Consider the following 21,843-nt stretch of genomic DNA (forward strand, 5'->3'; position numbering starts at 1 on the left):
TGGGACCTCTGTGTTTTTAAAAATCTGAATCTCCACCTTCAGAAAGTCATCAGAACATGTCTCCTCTATTAACCTTTTTGACAACGTCTTTACCACGCACTGAGAAGTATCTTGTATAATGAGCTCAGCTGATATGCAGTTCCACCAGGTGTTTGCTAATTGCTGCTGGCTAGTCTGAAGGAGCTGAGTGGAGGAGTTGCAGGGGAGGGCTGGGAACTGCAGCTCTGAGGAGGAGCTTCGTCCCACGAAGGCGGAGCTAGATCCACCCAGGCATTTTAGCTGAATGGTTGCCACGGGAGATTAAAGGATTTCTCAAACATGCATGAAAAAAATCAAGGCGACACTCCAGATATGCTTTTTTGTATAAATTAATAGCACAATATGATGTAAAGCTAAAAAAATGTTGGTTTTACATAATACTGCCCTTTTATAATGTAAATGAACACATTTTCAGTGCTTCAAATTACTCTTAAGCCTATGTTATCTCTTTTTTGTCAGTGTGGATACATGCTGACATGATGGCCTGCAGAAAGCTCTTTTGTGGAAAAAGCCTTTTTGAAGTCTGACTGTAGCGCTTGTGAGTTTTGCCTGGAGCGCATACTTTTTAATTGCGGTCTGAGGCTGAGCACATTCTCACATTAATCATTCACAGAGTCCTACAAAACCAGAACCAGCTCCATTACCGCCTTCCTTTATTTTCAGTACAACACACAAGTTGTAAAATGCCAACTTAAGCAAGTCCTTGTTTGCTTTGCGGCGTCTCGGTGCTTTGCTTTCTAAATGGAATAAAATAAAAATAAAAATCGATAGAATTTCTGTCGTCTCTTGTTTTAGAGTTTTATTAATACTGTACAAAAATCATTATTTTTTTTCACACTGAAATGACATGAAGGAAGACCAGTCTAACCAGAATCGGCATATTTACACTTCGTGGCCCGCGCTATAGAAAGTACACATCGGGTTACCATGGAAACCTACGGAGGGTCAATTAAAAAGTCTTTTCTCGAACAACGTCCTCTGTTAAAGCCTCCGCGTTATTTCGTACGGGAGGTTTCTTCGCAGTAGGAGCGCACACTCCGAGCTTTCTGCTCTCCTTCCTCCGGCGACACGCCTCTCTCCGCCGCTGCGCCGCTCGGCGTCTCCTCGTTGTCCGACCCGACCAGAGGGGTGTCTCCTCCGTTGACGTTGGCGGCCTGGCTGTCCGAGGAGCAGTCCGAAGACGTGGAGGACATGCGGGACTTGCCGTCCAGACGCTCCAGGACGTGGCGGAACAGCCCGTTCCTGATGGCCGCCTCGTCGCTGCTGTGGCCTGCTAATGTTTGGAGGTAGAAAGCGCAATGTTACTCGTGGTTCAAAGTCGCTTTTATTTTTTGTTTTGTATGAGCCACACTCTAAAAAAAAAATTTAAAAAACGGCTATATGGGCATATTATAAAACATTTGAGCAGCATTTAGTTGTCTACTGACTTAGTCAAAAAACTATATTTTGAACTTACTGCAGTAAGTCATGTGAAATTTTTTATTAATTTTGTCCCATCTGTTGAGTAAAGTAGGGATTTTAGGTTTGCACTTAAAAACTGAAACATGAAAAAGGCGGGAGTGGAAACAATTTCCCAGGGTGCTTAGCGGCATGTTGTAACGTCCTGCGTTGCACCATTAGTGAGGTGGAAATGTGTCGCATGCCTCCTGTATGGAAGAGTGCTGAAGACATTTAAAAGTAAGAATTCTGACTTCATTCTCAGAATTTTAACAGTTTCACAAAATTCTGGCTGATCTCAGAATCCGGACATTTTTGTCGGAGTTCTGGCTTCAATCTTCTGAGGGAAAAAAAAGTCTGAATTCTGAGATAAAAATCTTTTATTTAAAGTGCTCATTGTGGCAAATGTCAATTTAAATACAAATAACAGCAACGATTGAGGAGGAGAATGTCTTCTAATGTTGCTTAAGTCCAGCTCAAAATAATTCACTGACCCAACAAATATTTTGCTTAAGTACTTTAATAGAGATGCTAGAAATACATATAATTTTCTATAGGGACAACGTAAATTTTTGCTATATTTGGTGACATATTGATCACTAAATACTGTCAAATGTAATAAATTAAGTAATAAAAATCAGTTGTTAAACACATTTTTCAGTAGGTCATTGGTAACTTTGAAGTTAAAGCCTATAAATGTTTTGAATTTTATTTAATTATGCCCTTTGATACTTTCAGCTCAGCTTTTCAATCTGGTTCACATAATACCTTTAGTTAATCTACTCAATTGATGAGTAGATTAACCATTTAAGATAACTTAAATGGTTAAGATGTAATTAAAAACATAACTTACATTTACTTACTACAAATGTTTTGTTCCAACCAATCTGAGGGCATTCAAATAAACTCAGTATTTTTACTTGTTAATATGTTATTGCATGTTACTAAATTTAATTAGGGTATAATTTTTTTAGAGTGCATTACGATCCAGTTTCAATAGTTTTAATACCCGGCAGCGGCGAGGACAGCACCCCCTCCTCCCCCACGGAGCTGAAGAACACATCCACCGGGTCTGGGTCAGAGAGGTCGATGAGCTCCATCTGGTCCAGGAGATCCACGTTCACCTCCATGGAGGAGATGCTGCCGATGGGCGCTGTAAAATCCGAAGAAAAATAACCAAAAACAATTAGAACATTTTTATTCGTGGACGCAGAAAGCCCTCTACCGAACGTCCAGCTTACGTCTCCTGTAGTCTCTGATGCACAGGTGTGCCGAGGACAGGTAGACGTCCACTTCGTGCTGGAAGACCTCCTCGAAGAAGCGCTGTCGCTCCCTAAGCTTGAGCTGCTGCGCTGACTCCATGTCTGGAGGCCTCTGGGCATGCTCCGTCTCTGCTGGGAATCGCAGGATGCAGCAGGACAGGAAGTCAGACGTTGCTGCAGCACATTTCCCATTTACAGGTTTAATGTCAACAGGAGTGATGTGACTCACTGCCCAGGGCAGCAGTCCATTAGGGAGCGGCACGGAAACAAAAACAAAACATGTTTTTGCAAATTACACCGTACCAATCTGTTATCTGGTACTGTATTGTCATCTCTTGTAATTGACGATTGGTTGCCCGCGTGTGAGTCAGAAAATAACTAACGACTCTCAAGTTGGCACACGGCTCAAGGACAAACAATCTGGAATCACTTCTGTCAAATTCGAACTGGATTATTCTTCTTCAACAAAGACTCTTAAAAACACTTTCAGATTATTGAGACTTTTATTCTATTTTTGGCAACACAAAACATTTGCATTTTCCAGAGCTGATTTGACCTCGGGGCGGTGTTTGTCGCTTGTCTAAATACTTTGTTATATGAACAGATTGCATGGGCATCAGAAAATCGTCACCTTCCTAAAATAAGTAATTTTTTGCTAAAAGTGTTTTTGTTTTTTTTGTTGCCTAAGTTATCTTTAGGCAGTAAAGAGGCTGTGATTCTTTTTTCTTTTCCAAAATCATTTTAGGCCATTATTTTAAGATGACTAAATGTAGTCTGCTACTAGTGTGTATAAAGTTCATGAGAGGTTCCTGATTGTCTTCTAATGACTCACTGTCAACAGACCTCTCTGCTTGTTCAGTACATCCTTGTGTCTTGACTCCTGACCAGTGCATTGCTGAAAACTCATTTCAAAGCGCTCAGCAGCCCAGCAAGCCAGAAGAGGGCGACATTGAGCTGTAGCCTAGAACGAGATTTATATTCCTTCTTCTGTGTCTGTAGAAAGTAAGCAGTAAATATGACAACGCCAGGCATAAAGTGATGTGCATGTTAGCAGTTTTATTTTTTCCGCTACTCTGTAAGCATACATCTATGAAGAGCCGGAGTTTTTAAGTCCCCTGTATTCATCATTTGTATGAAAAGCTTTACTGAGCGCATGAACGGAAATTAAAGACAGCCGCACTTTGCTCGCCCACACATTTTCAGTCTTGCTGTTAAGATTCACAGGGCGAACTGTGAGTCCTCTCGCTAAGTTAATCCTGTTTGAGGAAACCGGGTGATCCCATTTTCCTCCTCATCAGCATCACTGTAACCCGAACCAGAGTTTAAGTGGAGACCAGGCTGAAGAGAACCGAGGTTCTCTCTTTTTAGATTACTAATCTTATATTGAAATAAAGACAGGTAGATAGTTGAACTGAGATGTATGAATCAGTGGATTTACTGGCAGCTGCTATCATCAGATGAGTGTCTGAGATCCGAGCAGCGATTCCAGTCCGCAAACAGGGATTGAAGTAATTGGATCAGCCGTCTGATTCATGTCTAAACTGGGAGGAAAGTCAAGCTTATCTAGTCAGCGTAGGGCTTAGCGACCTAAAAATGCACCGGCGAGTGCAATTTAGACCGGATGAGTCATCGCTTGTGTCAATATGAGGACGCTCCTGTGATCGCAGGTTTTCTGTGCTACTTTATTAAGTCAAAGTAGCACAAAAAGTGCTGCAAAAGAAAAAAAAAAAAAAGAATCCCTCATTGGAAGTGCTAAGGCAGCAAAGCTGATCTAAAAGAGCAACAGGTTGGCCTGTCTGGCGTGCTGCATCAGCACAGAGCTCCCCATGAGTCACGGCCAGGCGCACATCTGCGACGGCGACATGACAGGAGCCTGTCGCCGCAGCTCCTGTCTGAGCTGACAGCTTGTTGACGGAGAGAAACAGAGAGCTTCACAAGGAAGACTGAGGACATTTTAAAAACCCCAGGGTCATCGGAAACAACAATCAGCTGAACCTGCTTTCTGCTTATTTACATCCGTAATAAGGATGTAAATATTCATTCCCGCTCACTGCGTAGTCGGGGTGTGCGACACTGGGAATTTTTGTATCGATATGATAGGAAGTAAATACAGGACTAGTATCGCCGATACTGATACCAATACTTAAAAACAATAATTAATGAATAATTTGGTGATTTGACTTCAGTTAGTTGATTATAAGTGTTATGAAAAGTGTTTACTAACTACAATAGAAAATAATTTAGCAGTATAGAAATAACTGAATTTCCTTATTACCTTCTACTATGCACTTACTATAACTGAGTGTGTAACTAATCTGCCAAAATAAAAATACCTTTTCCCCCTCAATAGTCAATATTCAGCCATATTTATAGTTCAGACATATATCTTTACATAAATGTGTATTTTGAAGTTCCACTAATATATTTTTTCAGCTGCCTGAATAGATAATGATAAAACTGTGCTTATGGTATCTACCAGAACTTAACGAACCCAAATAGCCACCCCACCAGTGAGTTTAAGTTCTTGTCCCAGTTACTAGCGGACAGAGCAGTGAGGTGCTACATGGGGAATTAAACCAATTGTATTTGAAAGAAAGCAGACATTTTGAGTGTAAACATTATGGAGGTATTTAATCCTTCTTTCCAAATGTAAACGTTCGCTCTTGGTATGAACTCTGTGAGGAAGTTTGAGGGATTTACTGGACATATGTAAGAGAAAACAAAAGTATCAATCTTATCACGCTAGTGTCGACCCGATACCAATACTCACCTTGGTATCGATATTTAGATTGATACCCCCAGCCCTACTCGGTGGCGTCAGATTTTATACACATTAATAAATGTTGAAAGAAGTAGGTTATAATTGTCTGCATGAAGACGGAGGTGGAATTAGACCAGCTTTTTTTAGTTCAAATGGAACCCGGTGTTTTGATGGGTTGACTTTCAAAATTAGGATTGGCCTAATTTTGAGTTAAGACAACCCAAAAATGGATACCAAATGGATACCGAGCAGAACACTGTGAATTACACACCCTCGATCCCAAAAAACATGCACCATTCAGAACAGCAGTGTGTGAGTACAGCATACGTCAAAGATGTTCCTCAAAATGCCCTTAATTTGTCCACGTTTAGACCCATGCAACAAGCTTTTCAATACACCAGCATACATGGTAAAGTAGGAAACAGTGCAACTCAAACTACTACAGCTGGAGCGCTCATTTGACTATAATATGTACAAATTTACTCTTATTACTCTGACATTAACAGGTGTGGGCTAAGATGGTCATGTTTTATTTTGCTTTTAATTAATCAATAGTGTGTAGACTTAAGCTGGACATAGTCTTTTTTTTTGGTTAGTGGTTGGTATTAGACTTAAGTTCTTTCCTCTAAAAGTTAAAGTTAAGATGTTCATTTTACATGTTGAATCTTTTGAAATTATTTTAATAAATATTTACCCTGATATTTATGCTGAGAAAACATAACTCTCCTTTATTTTAGGAAGCTTAACTCTGGGCAGATTAAAAATATATTTTGGGAAGGTTTTTGAGAATCTTAATATTGATTTTTGTTTTTTAAATAAAACTTAAAATAGCTCATCAATGATACATATTTTAATGTGCATACGTAGTCAAATTTGTAATCTGTGATGATTTGCCAGCGTCAGAAAGAGCAGGAGTTTCATAAGGAGACATTTTCTTAATTTTTTTTTTATATCTGATATATACAACAAGTGAAGTTAACATACCTACTTTGTTGTGCTGTAAAATGCATAACACCGCCCCCTTAAGTATTCTAGAGGGACATTTATAATTGTTACACAATCACAAACACAGTTTTCCTCAGAGCTGTAACGGGAGGTGAGGGGTGCAGCGTTGACAAAGCGATATGTCTGACACAATAAGAAGCGGCCTGCTTGACATGTGACTCTAAATGTTTGCTGCGTCCAGCTGAGAGCAGCATGCCGGAGAGAAAACACAGGGTTTTGTTTTGGAAAGCAGCTAACCTGAGCTGGATTAAATTGATTCTCTTTAAGGCTGCAGGTTTAAATATAGCTGCTGCTTATCCTGGAGTGTTTTCCCACCCAGTTAAACACTGATTGATCACGCCATTGATTGTTTCCACTGAAAGCCTAATGCCCCTGGGCAGCTAAAGGTTAGTTACAGACGTATATCCTCACATTGATTTTGCTTCCTCATCCAAGAGTTCGTTTTTTGGCCACCGGCGACCCTGGTGACCCCTGAGTAGCCCAGGAACTCAAGTGGGCAAATCTTCAGTAAAAAAAAAAAAAAAAAAAAAAGGTGATGAGATTACATGTCTATTGTACATCAGTTCCACACAACGAAGTCATTAGTTTCATGGTGGAAAGAAGGAAGAATGTGAAAGATTTCATTCACTCAGTCTTTTCTGGCTCTGTTTTTCTCCCCCTCGTCTTTCCTTCCTCTCTCTCACCCTGGGACTTGAGAAGCAGAGGTCCATAAGACCAGCTGGACACGCAGAATGACTGGAACAGACAGAAAAGTGTTTGCTGCAGACGGAGGAGGCCGGATGTGTTTGCATGCCACCCCGTCTCCCCACATAAAGACAAACCCAGATCTTCAGCTCAGGCAGCAGGCAAATAAAGGGCCCTTTCAATGCAAACACAAAGGCAGAGATGTAGCTGAATGGGACTGACTGCTCTCCTTAAAGATACTGCAAGTTCCTAGAGTGGGTAATTTGGACAGATTAAAAAAAAAAAAATCACTAAAATTCCAGGCAGAGTGACCGGATAAAAGTAGAGAACCTAGCAAAAGTCTTCATGTCCCTTGAACTTTTCCCCATTACATGTAATTGATTTTATTTTATTCTTTTTGCCAAAAGTATCTGAAAAGTGTGGAGCGCTTTTGAAGTCGATCCCCCCTTGAGTCAAAGCTCTTCAGAACCGCGACTCGCTGTAGTTACATCTGTATGTTTTTGGTGACATCTGTAGATTGTGATTTTTCTTCTTTGCAAATTGGCTCAAGACCAGTCTGAGCTGCTGTTTTCAAACAGATTCTCAGTTGGATTCAGGTCTGAACTTTGACTGGACCAACACATGAATAATGCTTTGATCTGGTTTATTTCATTACAGCTCTGCTGGAAGGCAAACCTCCATCTCACTTTCTAGTGTTGTGCAGCTTCTAACAGGTTTTCTTCAAAGGTTACCCTGTACTTAATTCGCTCCATCGTGCCATCATCTCTTCCCTGTCTTATACAATAATACGCTTTTGCATCAGGACTAAGTGGTTTTTCGGCTGCATCGAAATTTCTGTAATGCAATTGAAATAATTTTTTCGCGTCACACGAGTCGTGTGTTCCAACAACTGGATGCTACTGCTGCCGGAAAAATGAAGAAGACGACAGGAAGTGGTATGAAAATGACGGAGCGGTGTGTTTTTTAATGACTTATCCTGTGAACAAATTTATTCACATGTGATTTTAATTGCGTTTTTTATTACATGGAAAAACCGTAATTACAACATTTTGTTTTTTCATCATCATTAGTGGAATATTGACAAAGTTTTGCGCAGGTTTTTAATGGAAATGCATCAACGATTTCATTAACCCTGGGATTAGAGTACACACAGGTCGACTCTTTACTTGTTTTGTGACCTCTGAATAAATTGGTGATGAATTTTAATTGCAATCAGAAACAGTCTACACTTTTCAGTACTTAGCTACACTTACTACTATTTATTAAGTCTATGGCAAAAAAAAAAAATATCAAAGTAAAATACATAAGCTTGTTCTAACGAGACGTTTGAAGTAAATGGGTGTGAATACTTTCGAGAGGCAGCGTGAGTGCGCCCTTGTTGGGATTAGCATGAAGAGCCTGAATTATACTGTTGTCACATTTTCACAAAAACTGTGTCATGATGAGGCTGACCACATGAAAGGGCTCAGCACAGCATCTGAGAAGTAAAACCCATCATCCCTTTTTGATCATTTAGAGCTCAACTAAATCTCGTCATCTCCTCACGGCACAGCTTCAAGTACACGTACTTAAATGAAAAAGAAAAATCAGGTCACTCTTTGTGTCTGTTTAATGTGTGGATGCCGCATGTTTCTCTTCCCCCTTGTTTTCTCTTTCTTTTTTTCTGTGAGGAGCCGCCCGCTGAGATACCAGGTTAGAACCGTCAGCTGCCGCAGCAAAGCATTGATCCCTGAGCTAAATGAAGAGATAGGAGGGCTCGGTGTCGCCCACAGGCTCCCATTAGGCCCATCAGTGAGCTGGAGGAAAATGTGAGCTCACATGAAGCTCCCCTGTGACAAAGAGAGGGAAGGTCAAGGCCAGAAGCAAACGCTTCTGTGGAAACATTTTCCCGTCGTTTTGGAACAACAGAAAAATGTCGGCGAAGAATTAAAACTTCTGGGAATCACTGCTTTCTTCTCCACTTTAATTACAAAGTAGCTTGCCACACTCCAACTTTGGTTCTGTCTGAGCTGGGAAGTGGTTTTCCTACCCAAGTGGATCAAGTCATCCACTTGACTTGAAGTCATCTTGACTTGAATGATGCCTATTTAAAAGGCCAATTCAAAACAAAATATTTGGACTTCTGTTATAGTTCTTGGTACACCCAGTTCCAGTCTTAAAATTTGGATTGTTACAATAAAGTTAATATGAGCGCTTGTGATGGTACCAGTATTGGTACGTGTGTTGTCAATATGGGTGTTTTCACCTGTTAGTCTAGTAAACTGGGTTCGTTTGGGGACAAAAATTGCAACACTTGCTACATTTTCAGCTAGTCTGGTTCGCTTTCACACTGCACTGTGCCAAACGATCCAAACCCTTTGAAAAATCTGTTCTCCTCCTCACCTGTGGTGGCGCTGCACCTAGTACCACTGAAAGATGCGACACTAAAACATCTGAAGAAGACCAGTGCAACTTTCTACTTTGTAAAATGTGAACAAAAATGGAGCCATATTTAACTTTGGGTATGAGGTGATCGCTCTGAATCTCCTCTGACCAAAAGCACATGGGTCCAGTTACGGTCCCACAGTGTTTAGGAAACTCTGGATGTTTACATTTCTGGTGGTAGGGTAGGATAGAAAAGGGTTTTAGAACTTGATGACCCAAAGATGCTACTTTTTGCTCCAGTGTTTTCACAGAAGTTATTTTTTTTTTCCACATTTTCCAAAATCAAAGGCTTGACTTTCATTGATTTTATTGTAACATGGTGTTGTAGCAAATTACTGATACAGTCCAGGGCTTTTCAAAGTGTGGGGCATGCAGAAAAAGTAACTCCAAACATTTAGCCAACGTCACCCAGCCTATGTCAGAGATAAAATGGACTGATTTTTAGTTACTAGCGCTACAGTCAGTAAGGAGGCAAAATAAGAATAAAAAAGATGAAAGTATGACCACAATTATTTAAAGTGGGGGTTTTTCATGGGTTGGATGTGAACATGCTCCACTGCTATATAGTTGTCTGCAAAGCACTGGGAAAGTCTTTTCCAAAACCCTAAATGAACTGTGGCCAAACAGAGGGTAGTTCATACTTTCAGCACTTTGAAAACCCCTGATATAGTCCAAAGCTTTTTACAGCTCTTGTTATTTTTCAGTCTCTTACATTTTTAGAGATCATATACGGAGGAGTGAATGATCTTTTCTGTGACCTCTTAGCCGGTCCACACTTCAGATTTTGAAACATGGGGATCTACCTGAGGTGGAACCTGGCCGTGAATGCCCTGGGCGTTCTGTCCAAAGGTGAAAAGATTGCCTCACTCTTTGACCTTTGTCCTACCGCGAGAAGTCAGGATACGGACCCAGGCCTCAAAGCAGTTTGAGACCAAAATCCCTCTTCACTGCTCCCTTCCTCGCTCCTTAAAAATAAAGTGGAGCAGTCAGACTTTCATTCTCAATTTTTTGGCCGGAACACTAAAAAAACTCCCGCTTTACAAGAATCGGGTTGCAAAGTTTGTGAATTATTAACGACCCCTGCTGATGCTTGGTTATATGTGGGGGGGGTCTTTCCACCGTCATATTAGCTCAGGCTATGTTTTCCGTGACAAAGCTGTGTCCAGCACCATCCATCAGCGCTGACATCATCAGCGGGAGGCCTCTTCTTGGTCCCACCATGACTGACAATAGGGCCGTTTATAGGACGTTGTCCTGTCCCAGTACCCTCCACACGTCCACCAGCAGGCTGTCATGAGTTCTGATTAACACAATAGGCTTTACCAGATGATAAAGCTCTGATCCATGTTTGTTTCCTGCACTGGCAAATCCTCTTAGGCAGAATGTTTACTGCTGAACAGCAGAGTGACTGCATTTAGCTCCAATTGCCACTTGTTTAAAACAAAGTTCATGGTTGGTCTGTGGGGAAGAGCCAGTAGGAAGTTCTCTAACTTTAATACGTTTTGGAAACAGAATCATTCAGTAGTCTAGCCCTGTTGCAATAAGCAATAAATCAATTAATTGCATGATATATTAAAAAGAGCTTAATTATTTCCATTTATATGATTTATAATTGTTCTCTTAAAAACCTTCAGTATCTCTGGTTTATTGGTCTCAATTAGTCCCTTTTTTGATGGACAATATTTGTTGTTTCCGTTTTTTTATTTTGGACATTTAAAATGTCTTCCAGTTCCATTATTAAATGCTCATTGGAATTTAAAGTTTACTGATCTCTGAGAATATATTTTTTTTTTTGCAATATTATGCCATTTTCCATTATATTACTTGAAAATGGTCTCAAAACAACAATATTATCGTTTATCATAATAACTTCTGGGACAATGTATCGCCCAGCAAAATTTGTTATCGTGACAGGCCTGGTTTCATTCCAAACCAGAAAAAAAGAAAAAACTCTATTGTGAAAAACTAGTTGCTATTTCACAAGCTGCAACCCAGACCTGATTACTGCAAGAACTGCAGAACAAATATTTTATATGCAGCGTTGCTGAAATAATTAAGACTGCTAAGAGATCTCATAAAGCTGCCTTCCAGTGAGGTTTAATTAAAGCTAGTTTACAAAAACCAGTGGTGTTAAAGTTATCACAAACTTTTAATGGTAGCATAAATAGCGCAAAAAAAAATTGAGACTGGTTGATTTAAGTACCTTTATCCATTCATGAAAAATAATTATTTAAAAATTTATTCAGGTCTTAGTTTTACCATCTTTATCTGACATCAAAATATGCCTTATGATCAGAAACATTTAAGTTTGATTTTTTTTAAAAAGCAGTAGCAGAAGATATATGTAAAGGAGCAAGAATGTTTTCATACCAATGTACGTATAAAAGACTTTTTTTAAATTCCCACACCATCATGTTTTCCTGGGTTGCATATTCTGGTGTCTGCTGTTTCGTTTCCTTGTACTTTTGAAGCAGCTCAAAGTTATTTTAACACAACCCAGGAGAACGAGAGGAATGTTCTGTTTAACCAATCACAATGACTCAGACATTTTTTCATTTTCATTTAGATTGGAGTTGGAAGGTTTCACATTGTTATTGAAAAACACCACTTACTGGAATTTACTAAAACAGCCAAGAAGAAAAAAAAACACTTGTGTAACAGTGATTAATAAACAGATGAGCAAACTGTGTCTTTGTCTCAGAAAGATTGAGCTGACATAGTTGAAATTTCAAATATTACAGCAAGAACTGTCAAGAAACTGAAATAGTTTCATGAAAGGATTGCGGTAAAAATGTTCGAGGAAGAAATACAAATCGTTAATAAAAATCTGTAGAGGGGTTGTAATAACTTCAGCTTTTTTTCTTTCACAAAATGGCTGTGGCTTTCGTAGAGAAGAGCTGGTCGTTTGAAAAATGTCAAATTTTGATGAAAAACTTTGATGTTGCAGCTGCAGTGAGGTAACGCAGTGACCAAACCAAAAGAGCAGGGCAGTGAAACCACAGCCCTGAGGTTTGCCTGTGGTGGCTCTTGACCTTAAGCGTCACTGTGTCAGGAACAAGATTTGGTGATGGAAGTGATGAGTTGAGAGGACCGTTCAGTCTTTCACAGAGTGCTGTCTGGCCAGGTCGCTTCATACTTAACAAGAACTGAAGTGCAGAACTCCTGGGAGGTCGTCATCTTCCCTCCCACTGCAGCTTTTGTTAGTTTTGTGACTCACTTTTTTTTTTCCTGACACTTATTAACTTCAGCAGCAAGTGTTTGGTCATTTAAGTGCTGAATCAGCAGTCAGCATGTCTGATCACTCTGGACAACCACAGAGACTGTGATAATCCCACACTGTGAGCCTGGCTTCAGGTCTCTTTTGTTGCTGTTTATAGTCAAGTTTCTTAAGAATTCAGTTTATTTTGGTACTATCTGATTTAAAAGATTTTTTCTCAATTTTTGGGGGAGAAAAAAACCTTTAGGAAATGCAAGCCTTTTTCTTTCTTTTTTTTACCTCAAATTACAAATTATATTACATTTAAATGAATTCACAATTTAAAAGTATGAAAGTTTTCTATGAAAGTTTTATTTCTGATGTTAGGAGGAGGTCGTCCCTGAGGTGGGGGTCACGTTTTCAGCTTACTCTTAACCAACAAATATAGATTTTACTGTAGTCTGAATTGAAACTTTGTGAAGCAGAGAAGCAAACCCATCTCAAATTTATTCACAGAATCTACTTCTCAAATAATTAAAAAAAAAAATTTCCAAGTCCCAAAAAATAAATAAACGTGTCCAACTAACTCACGTCACTGTCATATAGTCAACATATGGCATTCATTGTTGTCTTAGCAACAATGAAAGCCACGACTGATGCTTTCTCAAGTCACATCCTGCCCGGGGCCCTGCTTACCCTCAGACCGGCCCTGTTTCTAAGTAGTGGTGTCTGAGTTCACCTGCATTAAAGTATTTAGTTTAAATTTAGGTAAGTTTTTGACATAAAAATATTTAATCACACAATTTACCATTCAAGAAAAACACATATAAATAAAAAAAAGAGGCCTTATTTATCGTCAGAGTCCAAATATTAAACCAAGTCATAATTTAGGGTATGTCCTGATAAGGCCTTGTGCAACACTTTTCATGACCCCGAGTGGAAAATAATGTTGTGATCAAGTTTAAACTTTATGGTCAAACATCATGGATGGACCTGGATTAATCCATCAGATATATATATTTTTTGCTTGTCTTTCTTTTTACTGTGGACACCCTAGAGAAGAATAATGGGTGCAGCTGATCTGTTTCCACGGGACAGCAATGTTTAAACTTCTCAGTTAAATTTATTAAATCATTAATTAGCGCTTGTTAAGCAGAATTACACGCACTGACTAAATAATCACTCGATTATCACAAGACATTGCTTGCGGCAGAGCAATTAGGGTATAATGTAAGCATTGATCCACGTTATCTTTATTGTAACAATCATTCATACAAATATATCCTTAGGCTTTGCTGGGAAGAAGAAGCCAGCTATTATTTATTTTCTTAAAAATAAAATATTTCCCACTGTGAAACCTGAAAACAAAACTCCAGGTGTGGTTTAAGTGATGTAGCCCGGGGTTGTGACAGATAGATTTAAAGAAGCAACTTCAGAGAAATATCACAGAGAATCCAGCTAGATTAGGAAAAAGTAAAGCAGCTTCATTTCAAAGCTTGCTTTCAATTTCTCGAAAATATATTATAATTTTCCAGAAGAATCAAACAAAACAGTTCTTGTGTTCTTGGTCACATTCTGAACAAGAGGCCCGCCTGTTGGCACACACAATTTCTTGAGCATCATGGAAAAAATGTGTCATTTTCAATGCAATATTTTGCAAGTTTTCCACATACGTGATTAATTGGAACTGCAATAAATATATTATGAATGACAGCAGACCTAATGTCATGTCTCCTTCAGCAGCTGCTATATTTTCATAAAATGATTTATATGGCCCAGTGGCTTCCTAAGTTTTGATAGCTTTGTTTATAGTAAGTTCAGCAGTACTGTGTAGACCTTCACTTAAACACAGAGCAGTGCAAATATGTTTCACATTTTTCTTCACAGTGCCTCATGTTACTGTTCATATCCCTTGATTTTTTTTTTTTTTTTGCAGTGTTTCACATCACAACCTTTAATGTATTTTATGGTAGTCTTATGTGATATTTGAGCATAAAAAACCTGGAACGTGTGGCATGCATTGTATTCAAGCCCCGTGTAGTCTGATGCCCCCAAATTAAATCAATTAATTGGTTAAAAAAAATAAATAATAATAATAATAATGCAGATGTTTTATGAAGAAGCAGGAGAAAATTTTTAATTTTTTGAAAACCATAAACATTCCTTCTACTTTACAATTATCACCCAGCATTTCAATAAAATCCATCGAAGTTAGTGGCTGTAACATGACTTTTGCAAGACTCTGTAGCTTGTTCAATAATTTATTTTTACTTCTACTGCGCAAGTCTTAATCTCCTAAACAGAAAAAGCATAAAACACGGCGACAAATACCTCAATGTGATCTGGGAGAGTTATGCTAAGCTTATGATAAAGGTTTTCATCCTCTATTTTATGCTCATTAGGCAGCATCTCGCGTCTCGGCGCAGTATCAAGCTCCTTCCCTCCAAACACGGCACAGTGGATCTCTCCGGCTCATTCACACAGAAATCAAAACGACATACAGCCGAATACACGGGGAAAAGCAGGCACAACAACAGATGGGCGATGCCTTCTCCAGAGCCAGAACCCTGATCCATTTCAGTCTCGTGAAATCTCTGGACTCTTTGGGACTAATGCAGTTTCAGGCCCTATCTGGGTCGCTTCGTCTCTGAAAACAGACTGCGACGAGTCGATTCTGACAAGATCTGCAACCGCAATCCCATTAGGAAGAAGAGATCTTTGTCTGTAGTTGTGCTTTGATCCCAATCCAACTTTACCTGTCAATGTGTGTGTGTGTGTGTGGGTGTGTGTGCGCGTGCAGGTGTGTGCGTGTGTGTGTATGTCCCTGACAGAGTATGACCTGTTCATCTGGTAGTACTCAATATGACTTAGAGTGATAAGTCAACATTCCTTTCAGATTTTTTGGCACTTGAAGTTCTTTGTTCCGTCTTACCAGAGAACGTCAACGCAAAGGCAGTTATTAAAACACCGGCTGAGCCATCACACCGGCTCCCATGAAAACATGAAGCACAAAGGGAGCTTAGTCTTGACAACAATGCTATTGTAAATGACTTTAAGATCTATTTCCAAAGTAAATATATGAGAGAAGCACCATCACTCCCTTTTTGACAGAAACTGTTATGTGTCTAATGCTGGCTTTACTCTGTTAGGATACGTTTAACCAAAAATTGGGGTCAAGAAGTGTGACCTACATTATTGGGATGGACACAAACAAGCAGCTCATCATTCTTACTAGGCGGCCATTTTGCACTATACAACAATTTGATAAGACAGAAAAAATGCTAAGGCGGTAAAATAATGCCATGGAATGATATAAATGGATAAGTGGATTATGTTCATTACTTTACACAAGAGAACCAGTTTGTTCACTGAACATCACATTAGGCTTTTAGCGCCAAGTGTTCAGTAATCCTAATTAAACAAAACAATTGTCAAACAATAAAGTCAATATAGGTATGCAAAGTAGTGTTCCTACTTAATGTTTCTCATAAATGTGTTTCAACAAATTAATGTTTTTAGTTGCATTATTTAAAAATGTACATAAAATTACTCTCTTTTACTTATTGTCCCACGCATAATGTCAAAAATGTGTCAAAGTAATAAAGAAAGTAAAGTCTTTGTCTTTGTCTTTCACTGTTGATACATTGCTGTTTTGTGACGTTTGTGAATTTGGTAGAATTCACCGTGTCGTACTAAATCAGAAGGGTGTGGAATATATTTGCCATAACGTGGGCTTCTTGTTTTATTTATTTCCAATAATTTAAAAAAGAATTTGCTAGTTTAACAAAATAATCAATCAGGTTGTCTTAACCCAGCAGCCTCTTTCTGTGGTCCATTTCAATTGGCAAAGGTAAAAATAAATAAATAAACACATAAACATGCAGACATGCAGACAATTTTCTTATAATCAGGGGTGGAAATTAGCACCCGCCACCGGCCAAATGTGAGTAAAAGTATGAAGTGCCGTGTAAATTTTAAGCAACGCACCGCCACTGTGGCGGTTTGACAATTTGAACAGAAAAAAAAGTTGCATTCAGTTTGAACTTCTGTCCAGGGGAGGACAGACGTCTGGAGTCCAGACTGATGCATTTACTGTCCATGTCTGGCGGCCCTAGACTGTCATAATATAACAAAAAAATTACATTGAATCTAATTTTTATCGACCGCGACAGCCCATTGGGTGATTTTATTGACGGACATTGGGCTTATCCAATGAAATCCCTCAGTCCTCCTTGGCCCGCCCCTCCCCTCTGAGGTTATAAATAGAGCCATTTCAGCTAACGGTCGCTGCTAACAGGAGTCCGAGAAAATGAGCGGATATGAGACGGGGCGGGTCAGAAAAACTTACTACAAAAACTAAAAAGCGCATAAGCCCATTCAGAGAAATGTGTCAAACTAACCGATATGTTAATTACCACACTAACTTTGACCGTTGGAAGAGATTCAGTAGCGGACAAGGTGAGGAAATTAGCGATTCAGGGGCTTTATTATCGTCGGAGGAGGATGATGAGAGAGACGTGACCAGGGACAGATTGAGGAAGAGTTCAGGTTAGCTGCTCCTGCCCGGTAAGGAATGAAAATGTTCATAAAGAAAATGTTTCAGGAAGGCAGGTGTGTGTGAGGGGGAAGCTAACACTAAGCCCCAGGTAGTAAGAAAAACTCTGGAGCAACACAAGAATGATGATGATGATGATGATGATGGCCCGTGGAATTAATAATGAACACGTTCTGAGATATTTTAGTAATAATTGTTAATTTCAGTAGAAAACATAATAAGTAAGGGAAAACAAATAAAACAGTTAGAAAACAGCTATTGATACAATTTTAAAATATTTTTTTAAATGACTAGACACATCTTTAATAAATACTATCAGGGAGAGTTGTTGCCAAAATGTGGAAATGTTCAACATATGACTGCAAGAATGTTAGGGTTGTTTAGTTAAAGTTTGCCGTTAGTAATTACTTCAAATTAACTTATTGCACTATAACCCTGTTAAGGTGTCCATGCTTTATGTCAAATTATTCTGTATATATACATCTGTATGGTAAACTTATTGTCAGTAAATTGGTTTTCAGAGAGTCAAGAAAAAATCATACGTTTTCTATAATTTGCTTGTACTTGTGGGGTTTGTAGTTGAAAGACAAAAAAAATACAGTGGCTGGTGAAATGTCTGAGTGGCCGGTAAAGAATTTTCTCTACCAGCCACTGTGGCTGGTGGAGAAAATGTTTAATTTCCGCCCCTGCTTATAATCGGAACATTTTGGCTAACGCCTTGAATCTGATCAAACCAAAGTTTTAAAAAAGAAACTTACAAGGTAGGCGTTTGCTTTGAAGGTTGGCCGAGGAGGAGCTCATGATGCTGGGAAAGTTGTTGGAAACAAAACCATCAGTCAGACGTGACGACAGGGTGAGGAGACGCTACCAGGCAGTCAGAGTTGAACCAAAATCCTGACGCGCATCCCCCACCTCCTCCGCTCTCTGCAGCCGCTCCAAAGTATCCGGATATAGATCGCCTCCCCGCTGGTCCTTCTTCTCTGCTTCTCTCCTTCCTCCCCGAGGGCAGCGTGAGCCACTTGGATGAGAGCGAGGACAACTTTGTGGCTCTGTTGATTCGACCAGCTGACCAATGACTGGGAGGAAGGAGGAGCTGGAAGAGAGCAAGGAAAGCAGGGAGAGGAGGGAGGGAGGAAGGGATTTATTTAACAGAGTGGAAAATACCAAGGAGGAACAGACACATGCCTCTGTTATTTTTGTCTCTCTGCTCCCCTTTCCTTTCCTCTCCTTCACCTCCCTATTTGTGTCTTTTTGTCCTCTTCTTCTCCTTGTTTGCTTGTGTTTTGAAATTGAATCTGCTTGAGTGCATCGTGTTTCACAATTTGATAACCGTTATTGGTTTCCCCTTTTTTTTAAAAAAAAAAAAAAAAGTGGGAAAGTTAAAAATGTTAGAAAATATTTTAACTATGAAGGAAACAGAAGAAAATGACTTACAATTCTGTTATTGTGTCTTGGTAGATATTTGTCTAGATTCTTTTATCATACATTCAAATCTGCTGTTAAGTAATAAAATACTCTAGTTTATTTATGAAATCAATCTGTTCTGATACAAATATTAATATTTAATCTCATCTAGTGATTAGACAAAATACAAAGATGCTGGTAGGAGAGTCTTTTCATAATTTGCACCATGAGGCCACTCTGTCAGGAAGAAGGTGTTTCCAGATGTGCAACAATCCAAGCCCTAATCTCAATCCCACAGCACAACTGGAAAGATTTGTGTGAACTAATAAACCTCCGTTAATTACACAAGTTTTGTCAGGAGGAGAACTTCTCAATTTGAAGAAAAGTTGCAGACGTGTTGTATTTTTTATCAGGCATATGCAAACAAGGGTTTTAAAACTGTATGAATTTCTCAAAGTTAGGCTGCTGACATAAACTGAGTTAAGAGGCCTTGTCTAACCTTGCTAGAGGAAGGCCTGGTCACCCAGCACGTTGATCGGGTTTTGGATGCGGCTGTTATATTTATATATCTTTCCCTTCTTAAGAGTAATTTTAAAAATCGCAGCTCAGTGTTAGAGTTGAAAGCCCCGATTTTTAGGCTCCTAAGAGGTTGAACTCTTTACAAATGCAACGTCTTTCATGACTTTCATACTATTTTGAATGTTTGCTTCTTCATAATAAAGCTTCCCTTTTGTCTGAAGAAGTACCGTACGGGTGCAACAACCAGTTTTGTTTGTGGTATATGGTTTTGTACACCTGTGGTTATATTATAAATAATTTTAGAACCAGGTGAAACCATGTTATTATGTTGATATTAGTAAGGGAGAGTTGTTCCAGTATCAATGAATGGCAAAGTTTTAAAAAGTTACAGTTTCAAAACAGCTGAAATTTGTCCTCCTGCTTCTTCTGCGATTTAAAGTTATTTTAATGAAATGTCGAACAAAGAGACCAAGGTTTTCTATATCTTTAAGTAACACATGTTAAAAGATAGACATTCAAATGAGAAATAACTGAACTAACTAAATAATTGCTTAAATAATTCACAGTTGTATTATTTTTGGAGTTATATTCTTTTTTATCATGTATCCAGTACAAATGTAAATAATTGTATTAATGTTTCAGCTTATAATAAATACATTATTTCAATAATCATGATAGTTTTGTTTATTTATTCAGTCTATTAATTTCCAGGATTAATAAAATTTTCACATACAAATTTACTTAAAGAACTTGGTGAAAAATTGTGGCACTTTTGGTCCCGGATAGAAACGTAAAAACAAAAGAAAGAAAACAAAAACATACTGCTCACTTGTCGCCACCTAGTGGACAAAATATGTTATTTCCAGACTAAATTCCACTCAGGAGTTTAAAGCTTCATATTTGAAAATCTCTTTTTTCTTTCTTTCTTATTCCAAAACACAGCACTGAGATCAATGAGAAGCTGTCACGCTGTCTTGTTTCAGTTACGTGGAGGAACAAATAGCGATTGTGAGTCAACGCAGGAGAGAGCAGCGACACGAATCAGTACGAAGATACACGACATGATGGTTATGAATATATTCCTTCTGAATCCCTAGAAGAAGCCATGTATTTATTGATAAATAAAACAAACTCCTTTTGTCTGGTATGAGAACAACAAACCTGTCCCTACCACAGCTTACCACAGCATGGGGGAAATAAAGAATCGCGAGTGAAACTCTCACTTTGGTCTGTGTGCCAAGCTGCAAAGGGAAACTGCAAGTACAAGCTGTTGTGCAGCAGTTGGGAAGTGGTGGGAGTGACTGGCGATTTCTATCAATAAAAACACATTGGTTATAAATGTCACCGGTTGCTGTGGTTCAGCCTGAATATGCTAATCGTGGCAAAGGCATGCAATGCAAGCTCTCACCATTGCCATGAACCTCCATCAACCATGTGTGTGCGTGTGTGTGTTCATCAGTAGACAAGAACCAGAGAATTGAAGAAAAGAGGCACAGAAAGAGAGAGTGGGCAGAGGAAGCACAGTGTGAGTCAAAGTGAGAAATCCTCTTCACCACATAATAAATCGTGCGTGGGCTTTCTCATGACTGGGGGTTCACCTGCTGAGGCCCTGCAAAATCAATAGCTGAGACAGAGGCTGGCGGAGCAAAAGACATGTCCTCTTTCTTCTACGAGATAAAACAAACAGCGAGTTTCCTGCACCACCATGAAAGGGCTTTCTTTCAGGGGTTTTTTATCTGTAGCTTGTTGGAATCTTTGATGTCAACCTTTCAGTGATTTCAACAAAAGCAGTCTGAAGGACTTTCTTGTTTATTCACTCGTGAAACAATATTAATTCACAGAAGTTCCACCAATGAGAGAAAAACAGGAAGTGAGTTACAGCAGGAGAAACGATCGGCAGGTCAATGTCATCACACACCAAAGTCATTGGGTAGAGATTTTCTGGTTATTCGTAACACGCAGCGCAATCATGTTGCACCAACTCAACGCATTTAGGCATGAAGAAGTCTCTGTGCCTTAAACCGTGCTTCAGGACGGAGATGAAAGGAGTTTGGCTTTTTCAGGTTCAATATTCTGATAGTTTGGTCAGAATTTGGTGTAGCAACATGAAAGTATTGATACCATTATGTCAGACAGGTGGAGGTGGTGTAGTCAAGTCAAGTTTATTTGCATAACACATTTCAGCAACAAGGTGCTTTACATCATAAACTTGTGTGACAGTATGGACTGTATCTTCTTGGCACGATTTGGTCTGTTGTACCCACTGAGCACCGCAGCCTAGCTGAGTGTTGTCACTGTCCGTTTCCATCACTTTCGGACCACAGTTTGCTCATTTTCTGACAAGATAATGAGTCATGTCACAAAGCTTACTCAGATCGTCTGGTTTCTTAAACGTGACAGTGAGTTCACGCTACTCCAAAAGCCTCACCAGACCTCCGTCCAGTAGAGCACCTTTGTTATGTAGTGAAAGTGGAGATTTGAATCATGAATGTGAAGAGATGCTATCTTGTGATTATGAGTAAAACAAATCTCAAAGAAATGTTTCCAACGGCCTGTT

At 39.2% G+C, this 21,843-nt stretch overlaps 1 protein-coding gene across 1 annotated transcript; it reads right to left on the reverse strand.

The window, feature by feature from the left end:
• Nucleotides 1-818: 818 nt before the first annotated feature.
• Nucleotides 819-18,487, reverse strand: LOC116711245 (dysbindin-like). The gene is made up of 5 exons (XM_032550655.1): nucleotides 18,276-18,487; nucleotides 18,122-18,168; nucleotides 2,718-2,870; nucleotides 2,486-2,629; nucleotides 819-1,312 (listed from the first exon to the last, which is right to left on the reverse strand). The coding sequence occupies exons 2-5, from the start codon at nucleotides 18,162-18,164 to the stop codon at nucleotides 1,035-1,037; spliced, it is 618 nt and encodes a 205-aa protein (XP_032406546.1). The 5' UTR covers nucleotides 18,165-18,168; nucleotides 18,276-18,487; the 3' UTR covers nucleotides 819-1,034.
• Nucleotides 18,488-21,843: the final 3,356 nt, after the last annotated feature.

Source organism: Xiphophorus hellerii, chromosome 20, assembly GCF_003331165.1.
Source record: "Xiphophorus hellerii strain 12219 chromosome 20, Xiphophorus_hellerii-4.1, whole genome shotgun sequence".
Lineage (NCBI taxonomy): Eukaryota > Metazoa > Chordata > Actinopteri > Cyprinodontiformes > Poeciliidae > Xiphophorus > Xiphophorus hellerii.

Coding starts and splice junctions, on each gene's coding strand:
- LOC116711245 (XM_032550655.1), bottom strand. CDS start 18,164: ATGAGCTCCTCCTCGGCCAACCTTCAAAGCAAACGCCTACCTT. Junction 2,871..18,121: donor TCAAAGCAAACGCCTACCTT/GTAAGTTTCTTT, acceptor TGCGATTCCCAG/CAGAGACGGAGCATGCCCAG. Junction 1,313..2,485: donor GCTGTCCTCGCCGCTGCCGG/GTATTAAAACTA, acceptor TCCAAACATTAG/CAGGCCACAGCAGCGACGAG.